Raw genomic sequence first — 21570 nt, forward strand, 5'->3', positions numbered from 1 at the left:
CTACTTCAGATAAAGAAGTTATGTACTCACCATAACATTCCATCTGAGTAGTTCTACTTCATTTGTCTTCAACCGTCCCTCCCTCCTTCTCCCTGACCTTATCATATGAACAGCCTGTTGGCTGCAGTTTTAGGTCATAAAGTATTCTTCAGGTCGGGTTCTCAGTATAAGGGTCAGCAAACTCGATCTGGGGGTTGTAAGGTAGTGGAGGTGTATTATGGGTAAGGGCTTGGAACTCAGAGCAGATGCTAGTGAATTTGCCGGCTCATATCCAATACAGATCTGGTTCCCACAGGTTGAAGACAAATGAAGTAGAACTACTCCGATGGAACATTATGGTGAGTACATAACTTCTTTTTTGTAAACAAATAAATATTGGTTTTAGTTCTTATTTTATGCAAACACCATAGCTTTCTGATACTATAATGGCCCACACAGAGAATAACTAATAATCTAAAGACATTTGTTGTAGGGATGCTGCAAAATTATAATAATATTCTAACAATTTGAAAAGTAAAACATGGATTGTATCTTCACTGTGTTTGTAAAATACAACATATACTAGTCTCATTTCCTATTGCACAGAATTCCCCATAATATGTAGGCCTTTTGATGGGGTGCAGCACCTTAGACTTTAAAGGAGTCACATTATGCCACAAATACAAGTGTGATGATTATTTTTTTCATACATGGATTCCCCAGCTATAGCCCCCATGCACACATTCACATTGCCCCTGCTACACCAGGTCAATGACTATTAGATATATGACAGCCCCACCCCCCGCAAATAGCCACTTTCTTTGATTGTGATGAAAGTGAAATTAATAATGGCCTTGGTAATATATTTTGTTTTGTTGCTGTCTGATAAATACACTGCCTCCCCCAATAAGGCATATCAATCACTATTTAACAGTTATCTTGCAAGTATCATTTTGCTTCCCCTTATGTTTGTGATAAAAGTGCAAGAAATACCCCAGGATTTAATTAAATCCATGTAGGCACAATGTAGAGCCTACACAGAATGTTTCAATGTCTGTGTACACTCCTCCCCTTCGTCAGCACTCCATGCATATTAATGATAGCACAATGGCTAGGGAGAGCCAAGGAACACAGTTATTGAGTCAGTGTAGGGAGTGTAGTGCTAACTGTGTCTTCAGGTGAGTACAAGCCTCCCTGCACTGCCCAATTGTATTATTTTAATATTAATTTTCCTTTTTAAAAAAAAAAAAAGCATGTTTGCGTAACATGGGCCAGAGCACAGCAATACTAAGCAGCGCTGAGACACCTGCCAGACATCTAAAATTAGAAACCGGATCCATTTATTTATTTAAATATCATGTTTAAGTGTAGCTGAGTAGGTTTGCGTGGTGCAGTGCTCAACATTGCTTATAGGTAGCTTAGAATATTTTTAAAGATATAGCAGAATTCCACATATCTAAATGGGTAGACTTATGGCCTCATGTGCAGTAAGTCCAGGGTTTGAATACATGTAAGGGAAAATAAGCATTCATTTTTGAAATACAAATTATGCTAATTATTTTAAATTATGGCCCGCTGCACTCTGCTAAACTCTGCTAAGATCTGCTAAGCACCACATAAATGTGGGAATTGCTGCTGATGTGTATGCACTGCTTGGCTGGTTTGCACACAACTAAGCACTGCTAAAGCATATGGTTCTGCGAGTTTTCGTGATGCTTAGCTAAGCTGGGCTGATTTTCCTGCTATTAAACGATGCAGCGCTTTTGAAAATATTGCCCAATGGCATGAAAGGGCCAGAAAACAGCCTATATTAAGCCCAATAGGAGGGAATACAGCAGAATCCACTGGAGTTCTGTCTCTCACGGGTGCTATGGCAAGTGTTGGTGAAGGTGTGCACTTTCGCGCGCAGCGTTGGGGCATTCTGGAGTCCAAGGTCATGGTTGGACTCCTAGTAAAAAAACATGACTGGCTGTTTCATGGAGGTTACCGGGGCTCAGAGTGCAAGGCAGAAGCCTGGGACCGGCTGGCAAGAGATTTCACCAGTGTTACTGATATCCCCCACACAGGTGAGCAGTGTCGTCACCACCATGATGACCTGAAGAGATAAAAGAGGCAACTCTTGGACACCTGGGTCCAAAAAGCTCAGGCAGGGAATGCCCCACAAGTATGCAAGTACTTTTTCCTTTGTTTACCAACATGTAATGTGTATGTCTGCAAAATTGGTATGCTTAATGGTGTGTTTCTCTCCCAACAGCTGCAGCTGAGAGGGCTCACAATGTTGAGTCACATGGTGGGCGCCTGGTCAGGTTGCATCGTGAGTGTGGTGAGTACGGATGTATTATGCTAACTGTAGTCAAATAAGCAAGAAAGAGTAAAGAATTAACCACATTAAAGTATATGCAATAAAGTCTGTAGTGCAATAAATGTGGAAGTAGGGCTGTATTGCAAGAAATGAATAATGCCAACTGTTGTGCAATAAAAACATGAAACAATACTAGTAACTGCATTAAAGTATGTATGTATATATATATATATATATATATATATATGTGTGTGTGTGTGTATGTATGTATATATAAGTCTGAAGTGCAGTAAATGTGGATGTAAAGCTGTGTTGCAAGAAATGAATAATGCCAACTGCTGTGCACCAAAAACATGAAACAATACCAGTAACTGCATTAAAGTATATACAATAAAGTCTGTAGTGCAATAAATGTGGAATTACAGCTATAGTGCAATGTATGAATAATGCCAACTGCTGTGCAATACAACATGAAACAATACCAATAACACCAAGGAAAATGGTGCACATTGGGATTGTCTTGTAACCATTGCAGTAGAGCTGTATGCATTCCGGCTGTAAGGTAACATCCTGCAGTCAAGTATAACACTGTAATAGCTGTAGAATGCAAATCTAATGGCTACAAATTGTAATGGTTAAATCATACAGTACTGTTTATGCCAGTCTCTAGGCCAGTATTGTTCACATAATGCTCTGTCATCCACAGACATCAGGTAATAAAGGTAAGTGGGTGAGGTAGCCCACTCCATGAGCTCGTATTGTTTGTTGACTTCACAGATATTTAAAACCACTAACAAATTGTGTACACCAGCATTCTATATATTAATATATAGATTACCTACTGTCTCTGTCATGCTTGTATTTCATGCATGTGTGTTCTACTGTCACTGCAGTCTAGTATAACATTGTAGTAGTACTACCGGGTCATATTTTGGTTCCAGGTGAGCTCTAGGAAAACATCAGTCAGAAAGTCATCAGCAGTGACTCAGTAGCTCAGTTCATTAAATGCTCTGCATGTAGTACATTTTGCCACACACAGACCAGGGTTTGGAATCCAGTGCTATGTAGCATTAAATATTACAGTATCAGTCATGTAATGTTTACAGAGTCTCTCTCTCTCCACAGGAACTACAGGTAAATGGTTGAGGTAGCCCATATTATGAGTAAATAATTGTGTGTTTAGATGTCGCATACTATTAAAATCATTAGCGAAAATGTGAAAATACAGCATAAAATAAAGGAAATAAATATAATAATAGTATTAAAATAAAATAAATGTAATGTGTACTGTTGGTATGGCTGTATGCCTGGAGTATATGTTAAAAGTTGCTGCAGTCAGTTCATACATTCCATGTAGATGTCCTCTGCAGTCACTGCTATTGGGTTCTATCCCCATGCCTGCCAAGCAAGGCACGACAGTTGCTTAGTTTCTGTACTGTACACATATGTCTCTCAAGTGTCACTCTTTCACAGTATGTAATTAGTAGTGCATAATCTGTCTGTCACAGGATTACCGTCAAAATGATCACCTACATTGCAAAATATCACTACATCAACCCGCAGTATACCTTGGTAGTTATATAGGTCCACCTGATATGCAAGTGTTCTGTGTAGGTGTGTACCCACAGTTGTTACTGCTTGGCCCATACTGTCCCATGCAAATAGCTTGAGAGGTATGTACATGCTACAGCAGCTATAGGGGACTTGTACACACAAAGAAAGGACAGACCCGTAGAGTAGATAGTAGTACTGTTGTCAAGTAAATAGCCTAGAATGGTACTAATGGACTGTTTTTCTCTCTTTCCCCACCCCTTATCTTCATTTGTTTATAATTGTTATTCATTGGTTATGGTTTACTATTAGCATATGTTGTTACATTAACTGTATTTTAGGTTTTATTATTATGTATTATAATGGTTGAATATTAACATATTTTGTTGGCCTTATGCTGTAACTGTTACTGGCATGTTGTTAACATGACTTTCTGTGTTTCATATAATATGCATTGATATGGCATGTTGTTAACATGCTGACTGTTCTGTTATTTATTTTTGTGTTTCGTATAATATGCATTGATATATAATTGGGTTATTTCCACTGTTCTGGCATGCTGCTATTACTAACAATGTTTTGTTCATAACTAACCTATACTTATTGCTATACCTCCATCACTACAGCATATCAGGGTAGGACAGTTCCCTTTGATCCTCCTACCATGCCTCAATTGGCCATGACAGTAGGTCCTGGCATGTCTGAGACCAAGACTGGTGGTGGCCCTTCCACTGCACCACCTGCGGCATCTGGTGGAACTGCCTCAGGGGACGGGGCCCTGACTCCTCCTGCGAGTGGTGGTGGAGGGGCTGCAGTCACCCAAGAGCAACTGCTGGTCATGGTGCACAGGATCATTCATCGGACTTATGAACATCGCCTGCACCAGATTGAGGGCACACTGGCCCACCTGGTGGGGCAGGCTGGTCCTGGCACCAGGAGCCAGCACAGCCACCTTTGGAGCAGTGAAGGAGCAGTGTGGACTGTCCCATGGGTGGGAATGTGAGTCATATGGCTGTCGTCTGGAGGCATGTGCAACTCGGATTCCACAACACCCTCCTCATCCAAGGTATTTACCCCCCCATGTGTCACACAACATCCCTGTTTGCTGTCTTGTCTGCAAATGCATCCTGTCCTACACAACTTACCTTCCCACACATACCTATGTCCCTTCCTCAATATTCCACTCTCTCCTTACAAAAAAAAAAAAAAAAAGGGCACCTGTCCCACAAAAAAGTTATCGCCCAGTATCGCTCTCCATTTCACACACATGTCCACTAGACACAACTAATATCATCCAATTGGCTTGACAACATGTTTATGTTTTCTCACAAGTCTCTCTGGGGTTTGAGAGTACAAATTTATCTACAAAATTTGTCAAAATGTACAGCTGTTAATGTACAAGAAATGGATAGCTGTGGTTCTTTCCTACACCCTCCTGCACATCCCTACCTGCCATTCACAATGTTTTTCCCCCTGCTTGCTCCCATTTCACCCCTTTTGTATCACCCCCTTTTTTCTTTATATTTTTTAGCTCGCCTTTGCACAGATTTAAGCTGAGTTTTTGGAGCGGCACAGTGCTGCTCGCCACACTGCTTCACTTAGCTTAAATGAGCTTTAAAAAGCTTTAATGACTATATGTGTCAATTACATTGTTAGTCATATAGAAAAAAAAAGACCTATGCCAAGTTTTGAACACGGGCCCTTTCAACTATAGCACACTGCATTAACCAACCACGCTACACAGGTCTTAAGTTAAACAGGTGGATCCAGCAAAACATATTGATTGCTACTTAGTCCTTAAGCATGTAACTGAAATAAAATACTAATGGAAAAATGGGAGTGTACCTTGGACTCTGCTGCAATAATACACCAGTGGACAGCCAAAGACATAATAATGGATGTAAGTGTGAGGCCTGTGATAGGTATATGCGCCCTTTTATCAGCAACTTGTCGAAAGACACCTGCTATAAGACAGCAATGGCAAAGTACATGTACAACTGGGACCATGCTGCAGAAATACAACCATATAAAGCCATGCACATACTCGTGGTCGTAGAAATGTTTTGCACAGCCTGTATATGTGCACATATATCTTGCGAATACACATATATATGCAGTGATTCAGTAGCTCAGTGTGTTAAATGCCTTACTTGCAGTACATTTTGCCACACATAGTCCTAGGTTCAAATCCAGTTTCGTGTTGCAATTCAATTACATTATTGTGACGGCAACAAATAATGAGTGATTCATGCATTCATATCCACACGGGCTACTGCTAATTAATGAACTAATACCCAGTTTTGCAAGTCAAAGGCCTGCAGGTAGGGACACACTGCACATATCCATATAGCCTCACTATATGTTGCCTACTACTCTGTTATTGGCACTGTTGCATAACAGATGTTACTTAATCACCTGTCTCAATTGGACTGTAAAGGGTACCCTTACCCTAGCTCTGCCATAATGACAAGGCTGACACAGTTGCCAGACATACACATACAGCTTGCTGTCCTCAAAAGTGGTCACACTCCCCTCTCTGTGTTCTAGCCTGCAGCAGCAACTGCAGCCTGTAGCATACACAGCTGTATATACAGGTAGCTGCTACAGACCTACCATACCCCCCAAACCCCTCGAACAAGGAATCCGGACACAGCCGTACTTAATGCGGGGACAAAGGCCCAGAATTAGGGACATGTTTTACAATTTGCTCTTACAAAGGCACTCAGTTGATAGAATAACAGCTATTGCATTAGCATGCATATTCTCATGGGTATGAAGTCTAACACACAAATGTGTGTCTTTTATTACTGACTTTAACCCACAATGATTTGCCAGTGATTTAATAGATGACCACGATGCTATGGGACACTGACCACACATATTAGGCAAAAATGTTTACATACTGCATAAATCTCTACAGTACAAAGTTGTGATACCTGTCCTCTGCAGCGCTGTACTCTCCACGCCTCAGTCATATCCAACTAAACAGCTAAGAAAGGGGCCCAGGTCTACGTGTAAGCCTTGTATATTGCACTGTGGTGGCATGTCATTGGCTAATGATAGTGCAGTTCAGCTGTTTTTGGCTATAATTATATCAGAGCCACAGATTGATGCAGAGGCAATTATCTGTTAATGAGCAGCACCATAAAAAGGCAAGCAGCTGGTAATGGGGAACAAGTCTGTATGAGACTTACCTCACACAGAGACAGTCTTTGTTGAACTTTACTTCCAGTACTGTTTTGCAAAGGAGTACTGCACTCCACCAGGTATGTAAATGATTCCTCCATGTAACAGGATGGAGGTATGATGAATAGGGATTACAGCAGTAAGCCTGTCTTAGATCCATGGTAATGACATGTCATTGATACTCTGCTGTCCTACACGTACAGGTATGCCTCCCAACTGTCCCTGATTTCACTGATATCTTTGCTCTGTCCCTCTTCATCCCTCCTATAACAGATGGCTTTTGTAGGAAAGCTAGTGGATTACATGTAATACATAGTGACAATATGTAATGGTGTACACTCATGTAACGTCAAATGATGTACAGTAATTCACCTCCTCTCATTCTGTCAGTGTCTCAAATAAATAGTCCTAACATTTTCAAAGTGTCCTTGATGTACTCTGTGTAAGTTCCCGTTTCTGTTGACATTTGTCCTTCTTTGGTTGACAGCTATGCCTAACATACCTGTCAAACTCTTACAGCAAGAAATCTGGACAAAGTTGTAATTTATAGAGGGACAAAGGCCCAATACTAGGGGCAATTGCTAAATATTGGTATTACCTGTCATTCTGTTAACTGTCTTAGTTTGTATTACAGTAGCATGACTGGGTTCTGAAGGATATGACCTGTGAAACTTAGGTGTTTGTCTTTATTTTCTAACATCCACCATCAATGATTGGCCAACCATTTGGCAGACATCCACAAGTTTGTGTGAAAAATGAGCAAACCTATGAGGCAAACATTTTGACATTCTGCAAACATCTGTATAGTTGACAGGTATGATGCCTACAGGGAACATGTACTACAGCAGGTTTGCATTGTTTACTGTCATTGTGACACACTGGTGTTGCTGGACTGTCCCCATACAGTTGTAATAGTACATCGTTACTAGTATGTCAGTGGCCGTATGTCATATTAGTGTGAGTTTGCCCGTAGGGGGCACACCACAGTATGCTGCAGTGCTGGGCAGAATCTGTCACGGCACACGGGGACATACCCCAGTATTGCTTCTATCTTGGTGGTATCCACAGACCTAGTTTGTTGCCAGACTGTGAGGTATGATGTGTGAGGGAGCAGTAGCTAGGGCAGGCCATTATGGGTGTGCTGGATCTGTACATAGTGGACATCCATGTACCTGGTCCTGTAATGTGTTCCCTTTTTGTTGTCTTTCAGGAACAATGTACTGCAGGAGACATCCCCCTTCTCACATTCAGAGAATAACATCATACTGGATGGACTGAGATATCACCATCAGATCTTGTCCAGGGGGAGGCAGAATCGGGACCAGCAGGCAGCATTGTAAGCAAACCTTGTGCAGGATGTAAATCAGATTGTCCAACTGGACAGGACCTATGAGTAGGTCTGACACCGGGCCACAGACTTGCTCAGTGGTGCATGACAAAGGGCAGCTGCTGTTGCCAGGGATCATGCCACCACTGATGGAGGGCCTGTGATGGAACAAGCACTCTCAGCCACAGAGGAATTCCTGGTGAACCTAGGAGCACCTGACAGCTCCCAAGCATCTGTCATGCCATACATTGTGGAGGTGGGTGCCACAGTGTCCACAGCAAAGAACCATCCAGGCAAGTTTACTGTGTTCACCAGTATAATACTGTATCAGTCATTGTGGTAGGCTGTACATATCTGTACATGGGTGTCAAGTCTATCTACATTGGGGGGGGGGTTTAAGCTCAGTTGTGCACACGTACTCAGAATATCAGCAATACAGCCAGTAGCATAGTATCTACTGTACAAGTGGATATATGCACATATTACGTTGTAGTGCTGCAACATTTGGTGGTGCTGACGATACCTGTCCCTCACATTTTCATAGGTCTGTCAGGTGTTGCCCAAGCCCGTGGTCCTGTACCTGATAAGTATGATATTGTTGTTTTATGGATCATATATACCCTATGACAGGAGCTGCCATATTGCCCTATCTACAAATGTTGTGTTTAGACAGAATAGAATATTTGTATGTTCCATTCTGGAACAGTTAACTACAGTTCATAGACTGGGTAATCACAGGTGTGTATTCGAATGAACATTAACACGTTTGCACTTATAGTTATGAGCAACTACCAGCCTGGTATACATGAAGCAATTGTTCCAAGATGCCTGTTCAAACACAAAAAGGAGATGGTACATACCTGAGGCAATGACACTAGTAGTGGCATATTATTCTCAAGATAGGTGTAAGGGGCTTTATGTGTAGTTCTGTCACTTATAGTGTCATATCGCATATCTTACAGGTATATTGTACTGGCAGCTTTAACTGGATGTAGCTGAAGTGCATGTTATAAAAGCCTTGACTTGTATGTGTACGTTGTGAGGTTGTCTGTTGTGCATGGGAAAGGAGATGAGAAGATGTGAGACTGGTAATGCACTTGTGGATCCTCATCTGTATGAGTCTGTGTGGATTACCATACATAATAGTGCAGGTAGTAATGTACTGCTTTTGTCTTGGTTTTCACAGGTGACCGGGGGAGGGGGAGTCTGTCCCCCACTCAACCTGATGTCAGGATCTCATTGGACTCTGATGATGATGGTGGCCAAAGTAAGGCACAGGTGGGGTTGTTGGGGGCTGAATCTGTCCCAGAGGTTGACATCCCTCTTCTGCCTGATTGTCTCTGCACACAGTCAGTATGCCCACACATACCCAGTCCCCAAAGGCCACAGATGTTGGGCAGTCAGAGGGTAGAGACATTGAACAGGGAAGTGTGGCAACTATGGCTCCAATGAGTGTAGACACTGGCCATAGCCAGAGAGCTAGAGAGGTCCCATACAGGCGTATTGACAGGGATGCTTGTAGGATGCCTGCTGTTCGTTTACCACCTGTTGCTGGTGTCACATCATGAGTCACTCGATATATGTTTCAGGCCATCATGGAGGCACAGACATGTTCTGAACGCAATGCCAGACATTTGCTTAGGGTTATGGATGCAGCACAGTCTGACATTCGTGACTGCCTCCACCACATTGGGGACACCCTAGCTTGGTTCACTAATGCAGTGGACAGATGTTGGGCTGAGACAGTGTCTCTGTTAGACCGCACATTGTGCTGAAACATCTGGTTGGAGTTGGGCGTCTGACATGTGGACGGCTGTCAGTAACACCATCTGCTGAGAGTCCACATGGCCATGCTCCTGTAGTGGAAGTACCTCCAGTACTACAGAGTGTGCTGTCCACACCATGATGTGGCAGGCCATGGGCACATGGCCGTGGCTGATCCCGTGGGGGACACAGTACCAGCAGACAGCAGTCACAGTCCGGTACAAGCACCGCATCTAACCTTGAGCATGGTGGTACCAGTGCTACTCCTGGCAGAGCCAATTCCCTTGTTCGTGGCTGGAGACAGTGAACTGTCCACTCTGCCATGTATGGTCTACAGCTGTCCAACATGCACACATGTAAGGCTAGAATTGGACTTGACTGTGTACATGTACACACTCAAACACCACTGTCACATGAAGATCACCTACAGACACACACGGCACCTCCCCATGGCCCATCTAACCCACCCCCCTTCCTGACTCATACACATGTTGTCAACTGTTTGGCACAGCCTATGCCTTCAGCACCCCTACAACCCACCCTGGGCATGTGATAATACCTGTGTCACATCCCTGTCATCCATGCCATCAATACAGGGAAATGCAACTATGTGTCTCATGCACGGGGTGACTTTATTACTTGACATATACTTGTGTAGTGCTGTATTGTTTTGCCATGTCACTTGTAATGGCCCACACCAGGTACTGTATGCTGGCATGTGGCATGACTATGCATCAAATTTTATGTATCTTATGTTGCATGATGTACTGGCAGGAGTATTACAGAATGATAGGTGTATCACGGATCTGTGTATGCTTCTGTTGCAGGGTTCTGAGGACATAAACCATGGACATATGGTGTCAGTATGGTGTACAGAATGGCATGGAAGCACAGCAGATATATGACAACAGCAAGGTACGGCAGTGTACATGCATGGCTCTCTAGATGCATATGCATAGAACAGTCTATCGGGGACTATAGGGGCAGTCAGTGTACTCACCCATTCATATTTTGTGTTAAAGTCTGCTACCTTTGCCATGCGTCACCTGGGTTTTCTGAACCTAGAAATCAAAAAGGTGTGGTGATGGAGTTGACACATGTACAAATGTCCTGTGTCCGTGTCAGACTAATGGTGGACATCAGTTATGCATTTCTAGAGGAGGGGCAATTTAGGGCCGGCAGCTAGTCACAGTGCCATAAAATGCATAACCATTGCACAGAGATCATATGGGCATGTCTGTAGTGTTGCAAGGGGGATATATTTATACACACACACACACACACACACACACACACACACACACACACACACACACAGTTGGCTGATGTGAGATTAAATCCCCTGCCTATCTAGTATTGCACACTATAACTTGCAGTACTTATCACATGCAGCACAGGTTATGTCTGATGTATATGTGAATGCAGGCACAATACTTGTGGAGTATGCAAAGTGGCCTTATGTTAGACAGCATGTGTGGCCTGCAATGTGATACTGCTTGGTACTGTTATTGTATCTAGTGTCCTGGGAGTGGGATACCTGTTAATATCCCTGCTATGTGCGTACATTTAGCAGTATGGCCATATGTGGCTGGTTGCCGTTAGATAGGCAGACATGTGGCCAGGGACAATATGGCTTGTCCAAGGCATGCGTTGCAACCATTGTACATTACAACCCTTGCTCAACTGTGTCTGTATACAGGGTGGCATTCCGCAGGCACAGGGGTCTGTGGGTGGGTGAGTGGATTATGTAATGTTGCAGCCTTGGTCTGGTCCCATCAGACAACTGTTGTAATGTGTAAGTGTAGATAACCCCAGCATTCAGAGGGTATGTTGTACATGTGTTATGTAGATACATGTGGAGAGTCTGTGTATTATTGTATATATGTATATATGTATATATATATATATATATATATATATATATATATATATATATATATATATAGGTATCATATATATATATATATATATATATATATATATATATATATATATATATAGGTATCCTATATATATATGTGCCACATACTGATAGCTACACTAATCATGTGTGAGGGGGATAGGGATAGACAGATATGTATACGTAGCTGTCTGTATGTATAGACATATTTCAACATAGCTGGTCTTGTGAGGAAGAGGCAACAGACTTGCGCTCAGGTTAGCTAAGTGTAGGAGCATGCCCAGACTATCAGTACTTACAAGGTGACTCCAGGCCAGTGCTACCTGTATTCCGATCCAGGATTTTGTGTGCTGCAGACATTGGCTGCTGCACCTGTTTCTGCAGTACAGCACTTCCCTGCACTTGTCCATGGCATTGCCTGGCTGTTTTAGTTAATATGTGATTCATACCTCTCAACTGTATAGATTTTTGCCTCATAGTTTTGTTCCATTTTTCATAAAAGTGTGGTTTTCTGGAAAATTAGTGGAAAGTCATTAGACTAAAGTTGGAAATAATGACAGGCATTTGAGTTTCAAACTCCATGCCCATCAGGAAATTCATGCTAATGCAAAACCTGTTATTCTATCAACGGTCTAAGTTTGTTAGAGCTATATTTATAAATTGTCCCTATTTTGAGGCCTTTGTCCCACTTTTATTCATAGCTTTGTCCAGATTTCTTGCTCTGAATTTGAGAGGTATGATGTGACTGGGTACATGATGCAACACCACACACAGTGTGACAGTCTGCATACCTCTCCCCTGTACATGTTTTTGCAGAATATCCAGCATTTCACCCCGTATGGCTGGTCTATTCCTCCTACATTTGTGGTTTTCTGGTAAAATACTGTAAAATGCAGTCACTGAATTGTTGTACCTACTGATACATTTAAGTGACTGCCTTTACATCCTGCAGATAATCTGTCCTATTGCAACCTGCTGTTATACTAGCCATCTTCTAGGTTCATCAGAGCATGTGTAATGTCTGTCTGTAGTTGTGGCCCTTTGTCCCCCCATTCTGTCTAGCTTTGTACTGCTTTCTTGCAGTAACAGATTGAGGGATATGACATTCTGTGGGAATATTACCATACGAGTACCTCACATGCAAAAAGGTATAGATGCTGCAAGATTCAAACCATCAGCACCATCACCCCTGCTAATGTCCTTAGCCCAGAGAGCCACAACAGCCACCAGAGAATCTGGTTTCATTCCTCACACTATCAGCAGCATGCAGAAATACCTTGTCACCCCTGTGTTATGTGGGAAATACAACATGTGGCCAGGTTCTGTGTCACAGCCCTGGAATTGTCAGGTTTGCTGATATATAATTGCAGACTTATTGTTACAGCAGTGGTATTAGAACACTGATGTATTGGGGATGGGGGACGACCAGCCCATGCTCTGCTGGCAAAGACAGTCGTGCGACTGTCCTGTGACCCCACTGTTTGCCATATCTCTTGAATACTGTAGTGGGTTTTCCAGCCATGTGGCATAGTGAATATTATGGGGCACATACTATTGGACAGAGTACCTGTTGTCCCAAGTGGCTGTTAGATCTCTGAAGGTAACCCAGTAGCCCACTGTATTCCATTGCATACAAGTGGCAGGTGCATATATATATGCTACCATACTCTAGTACCCCTTACAACTGGTGTATAGGAGAGTGACTAACCTTGTGAATGCAGTAGTTGACAGGCCTGTAGTTCGAGGTTGACTCTGTCTGATGCATGCAATGCACAGACAATATATAGTTAGTTACAGGTTGTGTGGGCTGGCTGGCATCATTTTTACTATACGTATGCAAGTTTGTACTCCACTGGTGCAGAGTATGGGAGTGAAATCCGATTGTAGGGTGTATGCAACCTTTATATTGCTCTGCTTTAGGTGCAGCCTGTGTGATTGGCTACTTATGATGCATTCCACATGCCAAGTACATTATTTGGGGGTTTTATTGGACATAGTTTAAGTGAAACAGGGTTCATCAGTAATTAATATATCCTTGGCTTTCTCAGACAGTTTTTTTTTTCTTACAGCCTTCCTCGCTCAGCACTGTGGCGCACCACACTAACACATGCTGCAAGATTTAGAATAACATGCTGTCTCACTTCCAGACAGGATTTTTCATTCATTTTAGTTGGTACTATGAAAAAAATTACTCCTAATATGTTCTTTGGATGGGATGGGAAAGTATTACTTTTATTTTAAAACTGTTTCTGCCACTTAATTTGGTGTTAACAAATCTTTTTTTTTTTTTTTTTAATTTCAGCACTCATTCTTCTGGCCATTGCCCTTAGTGCCAAGATAACTCATAACTTATAGATGTTAAGTTGTCAATCTCGCCTTCATTCTTGCTTGATGGGTTCGGAGCCGATCCCTCGGCTCCGACTCGGCACTTGCTTTAGCTCGAGAACTCCTTTTACCAGCTCGAGGCAGCCCCATATCCCATGATGCAAGGCAGGAAGTACCCAGATCTCGTTTGCCGCTTCGCTTGGGAGGTCTTCTCTTTACCAGCTCCTGGTAAGTAATTCACTTTTGTGACATTTAAGCCCCTTTTTACTTAAAAACTTTTTATATTTGATAGTTTAACTTTAAACTTAATTTTTCTGACAGAAATCCCTGTCTCTTTTAAATTTAATTAGTCAGTTAATTTCCTTTCCCATCCCCCTGTTAGGGTGTGTGTGTTGGTTGAATTTACTAAACTCCCTTTTGGGGATAATTTAAGTTAGTTGGACTGGTGGGTGTGTGTTTTTGGGCACCATGTCTAAAGAGAGGGTTTCAGGTTTTAAGAAGTGTGACTCGTGCTGTCAGAAGATGTCTCTGACAGACGGTCACACTTCTTGCCTGTACTGTTTAGGCCCTCTTCACCTGCAGGACTCCTGTGCTATTTGTCACTCCTTCAGCCAGAGAGTCCTGCAGGAGAGAAGGAATAAGTTGATTCTGAGGGGTCTTCTTAAGCCGGAGGGCTCTCCGGCTAAGTCGGCCCCACAAAAGTCAACAAAATCTGCCAAGACCCAGGCTTCTGGTTCTAAGCCTGTGGCCTCGGCTCCGACTCGTATAGAGTCGAGATCGGCTCCGGCTGGAGCCGATTCTGGATCTACTAAGCCTTCGGCGCCGATGGCTATCGGTGCCGAATCTGCTGACCACTGTGGGGTCGGTTCCGACCGGCTCCGACACCCACGTGGCATCGGTGTCGGCTCCGATCGGCTCCGACACCCATGTGGCACAGGCATCGGTGTCGGCTCCGATCGGCTCCGACACCGTTACTCTGGTGGCTGTATCGGCTCCGGCTGGAGCCGATACATCGAAGCGTTCTGCCGGCTCCGAAATCGGTGCCGACAGGATCAATAATATCGGCTCCGATGACCCATTCCAGGAAGAGGTCGAGGTCTCCTTCCTTGGCGCCGATACTTTGCCCGCCTCCCTCTTCTATCGGAGCGGAGCCATCGGAGCCGATCTTCAAGGTCGCCCAGGTTGTCAGACCATGACCTAGAGAGTGGTCAGTAGATTGCTCAAGTCACAGGTACTGGCCCAAATGCTACACAGTCCGTCTCAGCAGACGACTGTTGGTCCACACCCCGTTACAGTTCCTCCTTCAACTCTACCCCAGAGTTTGGAGTTGGAGTCTTCGGGCAGGGTTACTGCTACGGCTGGAGGACGGATACCACCTTCTGTTCCTTCAGCCCCTACTCTTATCTCCTCTTCTTTAGAGGGATTCGTGGTCGGGCTTCCATGGTCTCCTCCGAGGGGTGAGTGGCATCGGACCCTTGTCCGAACCCGCTCTTCCCCTTGGAGCCTCGGCCTTGGTGAGCTCGGCTCCGACATCTGCCTCGGAGACTTCCCTTTCGGTGGCCCCTGGAGTTCCTAGCTCTTGAGCGGGTCTCTCGGACCTGCCTGGGAGGGAGCATTCGAGGTGATGAAGAGTGTACTGGCCACTGGTATCAGTCAGCAGTCTCTTCCCGTAGCTCCTCCCTCTATTGTACCTGTTGACATCTCTGCCACTTCTCTTGCTACAGGACCCAGAGATCCTCCGCCTCAGGTTTCCCATTGGGAATTTCCCCTCTTCCGAGGATTCTCCTGATGTTTCGGGAGATCCTCCTAGGAAGAGGACTTGTAAGAGGAAGCATGTAGACTCCCCTGAGTCTGTCACTTGGATACTGACTTTGATGAGTCAGAGGGATCCCCTAGATCCCCTCTGAGGATGTCTCCTTCTCAGACATCCTAGAACTTCTGAAACAGAGGGAAACTGGCCTCCAACAATCCCTCTGAGGATGAGTCAGTATACCTAGAGGCGTTTGGATCTCGGCCCTCCACCTCCTGGGTGTCTCCGCCTTCGACCCCTTATGCAGGTTATAGCACGAAGGCGTGGACAGCTCCTGACTCTGTAGAGCCAGTCCCTAGGAGGCCTTCTAAATTTATAACTGCCCCTAGTGACAAACAATTCCTTACAAAGGGTGTCCCGCTGATGCCATGGTGGTGGCTGCGGCCACCAAAAGGAACTTGCAGATCCTTCCGTGCCCGTCCATCCTCCTAATAAGGACTCTAGGACCATGGATAGGTACGCAAGCGGATGTTTTCCTCAGCGACCTTTGCTATGCTCGCTGAATTATCTTTGTCACTTCACCAGACTCCAGAGATATCCTGAAGGAGCTGGGAGAAGTAGTTCAGGATCCTACAGCTGCAGGGGCCCAAGAAAAGATTGCTTCGCAGCTAGGAACCCTCAATTCCATTGCTAACTCCTCCATGCGGCTAATATCTTATGCTGCTGATGGAGCAGTAGAGCCGCAGGCACAGGTGTGGCTCTTAGACGCCAAGCCTGGATGCGGCTATGTGATTTTATGGATCCCTTTAAGGCGTCCTTCACAAATTCTCCCTTTGATGGGTCAGCTTTGTTTGGCCCTCAGGTGAAGGAAACCTTGACCAGGTGTGAGCAGGACGGCAAGACTCTTTCTGCTGTTGGAGTCCGTTTTCCACCCCTTCTAGGCCTTATCCCAAAGGACAGAAGGGTGGGAAGATGTGGTTCCGTAAATCCCAAGGAGTCACGCCGGATTCACGTGGTCAGTTAACCCCTAGAGGCAGAGGGGTAACAACAACAGACGCGCTCTAGAGGCAGAGGGGTCCGAAGAACCAGGGCAACAGGGAGTCTCTTCCTGAAAAGCCTTTTCAGCATCCCTGAGGTGTTGCCCGGCTGTCCCTCCTTGGAGGCAGTCGGGAAGATTATCACTGTACCCAGAAGCCTGGCATTCCCTCACTCAAGACAGATGGGTACAGTCGATCATATCCAAGGGTTACATAATTCCTTTCGAGGAAAGTCCCTCCCCCTCAAGTTCCCTTCCACCTGCACCACCCGGTGTAACGGACATTGCACCGTTAGCGATCGCAAACCCACTGCAAAAAAGAGCCATTCAGCCAGTCACAATAGACCATTCAGAGCCCGGAATCTACTCAAGGTTCTTTTGGTCCCCAAAGACGGGAGACTGGAGACCAATATTGGATCTCAGCAGACTCAACAAGTCTGTCAGGAAGACAAGATTCCGAATGGTCACTCTTCAGTCAATTCTGCCCTTCTTACAGAAGGACAACTGGATGTGCTCAATAGATCTTCAGGATGCGTACTATCACATCAAAATTCACAGACGCTCCAGGAGATTTCTCCGCTGGCTGGGGTCCAGTCATTTCCAGTTCAGAGCCCTGCCCTTTGGTCTCACTACAGCCCCAGAGTGTTCACCAAATGCATGGCAGTGGTCACGGCTCACCTGAGACGTCAAGGATTCCAGGTGTTTCCATGTCTCCACGACTGGCTCCTGTCAGCCACCACCAGGCATCAGCTTATACAAGCCAGGGATTACACAATAGACCTTTGTTCTCATTTGGGCATCTCAGTCAACTACGAAAAGTCATCCTTATCGCCCTGCCAGTCTATTACCTTCATAGGCTTAAACTTAAACACTGTTCGATGTCAGCTACCCTTACAGAACAAAGAGTTTCAGACATTCAGACTCATGTCAGGATCATTCTGGCCAGCAAAAGGTACAGGCCAGAATGGTTCTAAAGGTATTAGGTCTTATGGCTGCGGCCATCACTCTTCTTCCCTGGCTCGATTCTACATCGCCTCCTTCAGTGGATGCTGTTCACACAGTGGTCATACCAGCAACTCCCAATGCGTCACCAGATTCTGGTGACACAAACATGCAAAGAACATCTTGCTTGGTGGATCACATCGTCTCAGGTTCACCAAGGCAGGTGCTTTGTACCTCCGTCCCCGATAGCCACTGTCACCACGGATGCCTCCCTGATCGGGTGGGGGTCATTATCAGGGCAGGATGGTTCATGGGGCGTGGCAACCGTTCGAGTACCATCTGCACATAAATGTCCTGGAGATGAGAGCAGTGCTTTTAACGTTGCAAGCCCTCAACGACTTTCTTCCCGTAGGGACAGTTGCAGTCCACACAGACAACATGTCTGTAGTTTGGTATATCAACAAACAGGGCGGAACCAAGTCCTACCCCTTGTGTCGAGAAGCGCTCAGACTATGGCAATGGGCGATCTCCTCTCATCGGTTTCTGGTAGCAACGCATATCCCTGGGAAAACCAACATTATAGCGGACAGATTGAGCAGAGCTATTCTCATGCCTCACGAGTGGTCTCTCAAGCAATCCATAGCGGAAGAGATTTTTCTGGAATGGGGTCGTCCATGTTGCGATCTTTTTGCTACTCCCCAAAACAGCAAATGTCCAGACTTCTTCAGCCTCTTCCCTCTATCAGGCCATCCCCAGAGACGCTCTGACCCAGGATTGGCCCCAGGGACTTCTTTATGCCTTCCCTCCATTTCCTCTGATCCCTCAGGTGATCCAGAAAGCTACCGTTTTGAGAGCCAAATTGATTCTCATTGCCCCTTACTGGCCTCGACAAGTTTGGTTCCGTTCCTCCATCGTCACCTTTGGTGCAGCCGTGGCATCTGGACCCAGTGCCAGATCTACTGATTCACCAATCCGGTCAGCTGCACCGGTCAATCCCTTCTCTCAACCTCACAGCATGGTTGCTCCACTTCCTTCCTTAGCCAGGCTTCCTTTGATCTCTAACCCAGTTAGAGATATTATAGTAGCTTCACTAAAATCCTCTACCAGGAGGATTTACACAAGCAAATGGAAACGTTTCTCTTATTGGGCTAAGGCCCAAAATATTGACCCTTTTACTGCCCCTGTTCAGGCAGTTCTGGACTTCTTAGCAGAGATTTTCCATGCAGGCTCCTCTTTTTCCACAGTCAGAGTTCAGTTGGCTGCTATTTCTAATTTTCATGTCGGGATAGCAGATCATAATATTATGTCCCATAGACTCTGCAGGGCCTTTTGAAAGGATTTTCCTACTAAAGCCTCCAATCAGGAATCATCCTCCTCAGTGGGATTTAAATTTAGTGCTGACATCCTTGATTCTTCCCCTTTGAGCCAGCTGTTTCTTGTTCCCTGAAATATCTTTCTTGGAAAACTTTATTCCTAGTGGCTATTACATCTGCCAGGAGGGTGTCTGAACTTCATGCTCTTTCTGTTCGACCCCTATTTGATTTTTCACAAAGACAGAGTATCTTTGAGAACTAATCCATCATTTTTACCTAAGGTCGCTTCAAAAACAATCTGAATCAATCCATTGATCTCCTGTATTTTTCCTAACTATTCAGATAGAGCTGAACAAAAGCTACATTATCTTGATGTCCACCGTCAGCTTAGATATTATTTGGACAGAACAAAAAATTTAGGAAATCTGATCAACTTTTGTTTCCTATGCGGATAATAAAAAGGCCTTCCTGTTTCTAAAGTGACTTTGTCCAGATGGCTTTCTTGGTCATCACTGAAATTTATACGATCAGGGAAAACAGCTGTGCTCAAAACCTAAAGCACATTCAACTAGGAGTTTAGCTACTTCTACAGCCTTTCAAGCTAGACTACCTTTAGACACTATTTGTGCAGCGCCACTTGGGCCACTCCTCACACTTTTGTTTCCCATTACAAATTGGACTTGGCCTCCAGGGACAGAGCCAGTTTTGGCTCTACAGTCCTCAAGAGTTTGTTCCATTGAGCCACCCAGGATAGAGGTGCTAGGGACGGTCCCATCAAGCAAGAATGAAGGCGAGATTGACAACTTAACATTAAGAAGTTATGTACCTACCATAACGTTCCATGTTAGTTGTCTTCTCTCGCCTTCTTTCTTGCGACCCTCCCTCCTTCCCCCTGGCCTGGACAGACCTTGTATAAGAAACTATAATGCTAAAGACCATTAGACCTGGTCCTTTTTCCATCTGTAAGTTTCTTCTTCCTTTGGGAAGTATTGTTTATGCTTGGTGTTATTGCCCTTTTGTCAACAAACGAGATCTGGGTACTTCCTGCCTTGCATCATGGGATATGGGGCTGCCTCGAGCTGGTAAAAGGAGTTCTCGAGCTAAAGCAAGTGCCGAGTCGGAGCCGAGGGATCGGCTCCGAACCCATCAAGCAAGAAAGAAGGCGAGAGAAGACAACTAACATGGAACGTTATGGTAGGTACATAACTTCTTATTAATGGGCTAACAAGTCACTTCTCTATTAACCATAAACCTTTTTAAAATGCATCCAGAGAACTAGCATTTCTAATCAAATTAAGACAGTCCCCCGGATTCTCAAAAGCTTGCATGGAGTGCAAGATCGGTGCAGGAGCTTCAAGCAGGGAATATGTCTGCAGTGCGATCCAGGAACAGCCTGCAGGGGCGTACATGAGCGTTCCTGCACTAATCTTAAACAGACTAAGCACTGGTATGTACAAATCACCACATTTGCAGGTAAAATCAATGCAAATGAGGTGAATTTGAAATCCAGGAAGCTCGCAACAGTCCGTGCAAGACTAGTGAAATCTGCAGAAATGTACTGTGTTAGTAACGGAGTACATTTCTGCAAAATCCAAAACGGAGCTATGACTGCTCCAAATAAAGGCTGCATATCATGTAGTAAGCATGCTAATGGCCAAGTATAAGGCCATTGGCATTGCAAACAGCGAACAAAATAAAAAAATCAACTGCTATTTTTTGTAGCCAATCTCGACTGATTAAGCGTAGGGCAGCGGCGCGCAAACTGGATCAGGGGAAATTAATAAAATAAACCTAAAATAAGCATTCCAACTAAAATCAGTATTCTACCATGCAAGTCAATGGCAGGCAGAAGACAACCTGGCCAGTGAGTAGTGGTTGCTAAGGGGGGAGGCTCAGTGTGATACATGTAACTATGCATTAGCAGGCAATCCTATGCAAATGAGGGGAAGTATAGTGAATCCCAGTTCTCCGCACCATGACAGTCAGGTCCCAGCAGTGTAAGAGTAGGAATAGCTTGGTACAAGCCTAGCAGGTAGATGACATCATGGGGGTGTGTGTCAGGCGTACTGTAAGCGGATTGGAGCCCTGTGGCTCGGATTTGCTCCTAGCTTAGCACAGCTAAGCTAGGGGTGTGTCTAAACCTGCCTAACACTCATTACAAAGCCTAAGTGGGTGTGTGTGCCTCACACCTGGTT

At 44.6% G+C, this 21570-nt stretch overlaps 1 protein-coding gene across 5 annotated transcripts in view; it reads left to right on the forward strand.

Annotated features, from left to right (window-relative positions):
* OTUB2 (OTU deubiquitinase, ubiquitin aldehyde binding 2) overlaps nucleotides 1–21570 on the forward strand; it is a 365739-nt gene that overhangs the window by 57718 nt on the left and 286451 nt on the right. The window contains exon 1 of one of the 5 annotated variants that reach the window (XM_044074587.1): nucleotides 2236–2302. The exons of 3 other annotated variants lie outside the window; for them this stretch is intronic. In XM_044074587.1, coding sequence (XP_043930522.1) covers nucleotides 2255–2302 — 48 coding nt within the window. In that variant the 5' untranslated portion in view covers nucleotides 2236–2254. Of the gene's footprint in view, nucleotides 1–2235; nucleotides 2303–10939; nucleotides 11025–21570 lie in introns of those variants that run through there. One more of the 5 variants, XM_044074586.1, reaches the window with a different exon arrangement.

This window comes from Protopterus annectens, chromosome 6.part0 (genome assembly GCF_019279795.1).
Source record: "Protopterus annectens isolate FY-2018-M chromosome 6.part0, PAN1.0, whole genome shotgun sequence".
Lineage (NCBI taxonomy): Eukaryota > Metazoa > Chordata > Ceratodontiformes > Protopteridae > Protopterus > Protopterus annectens.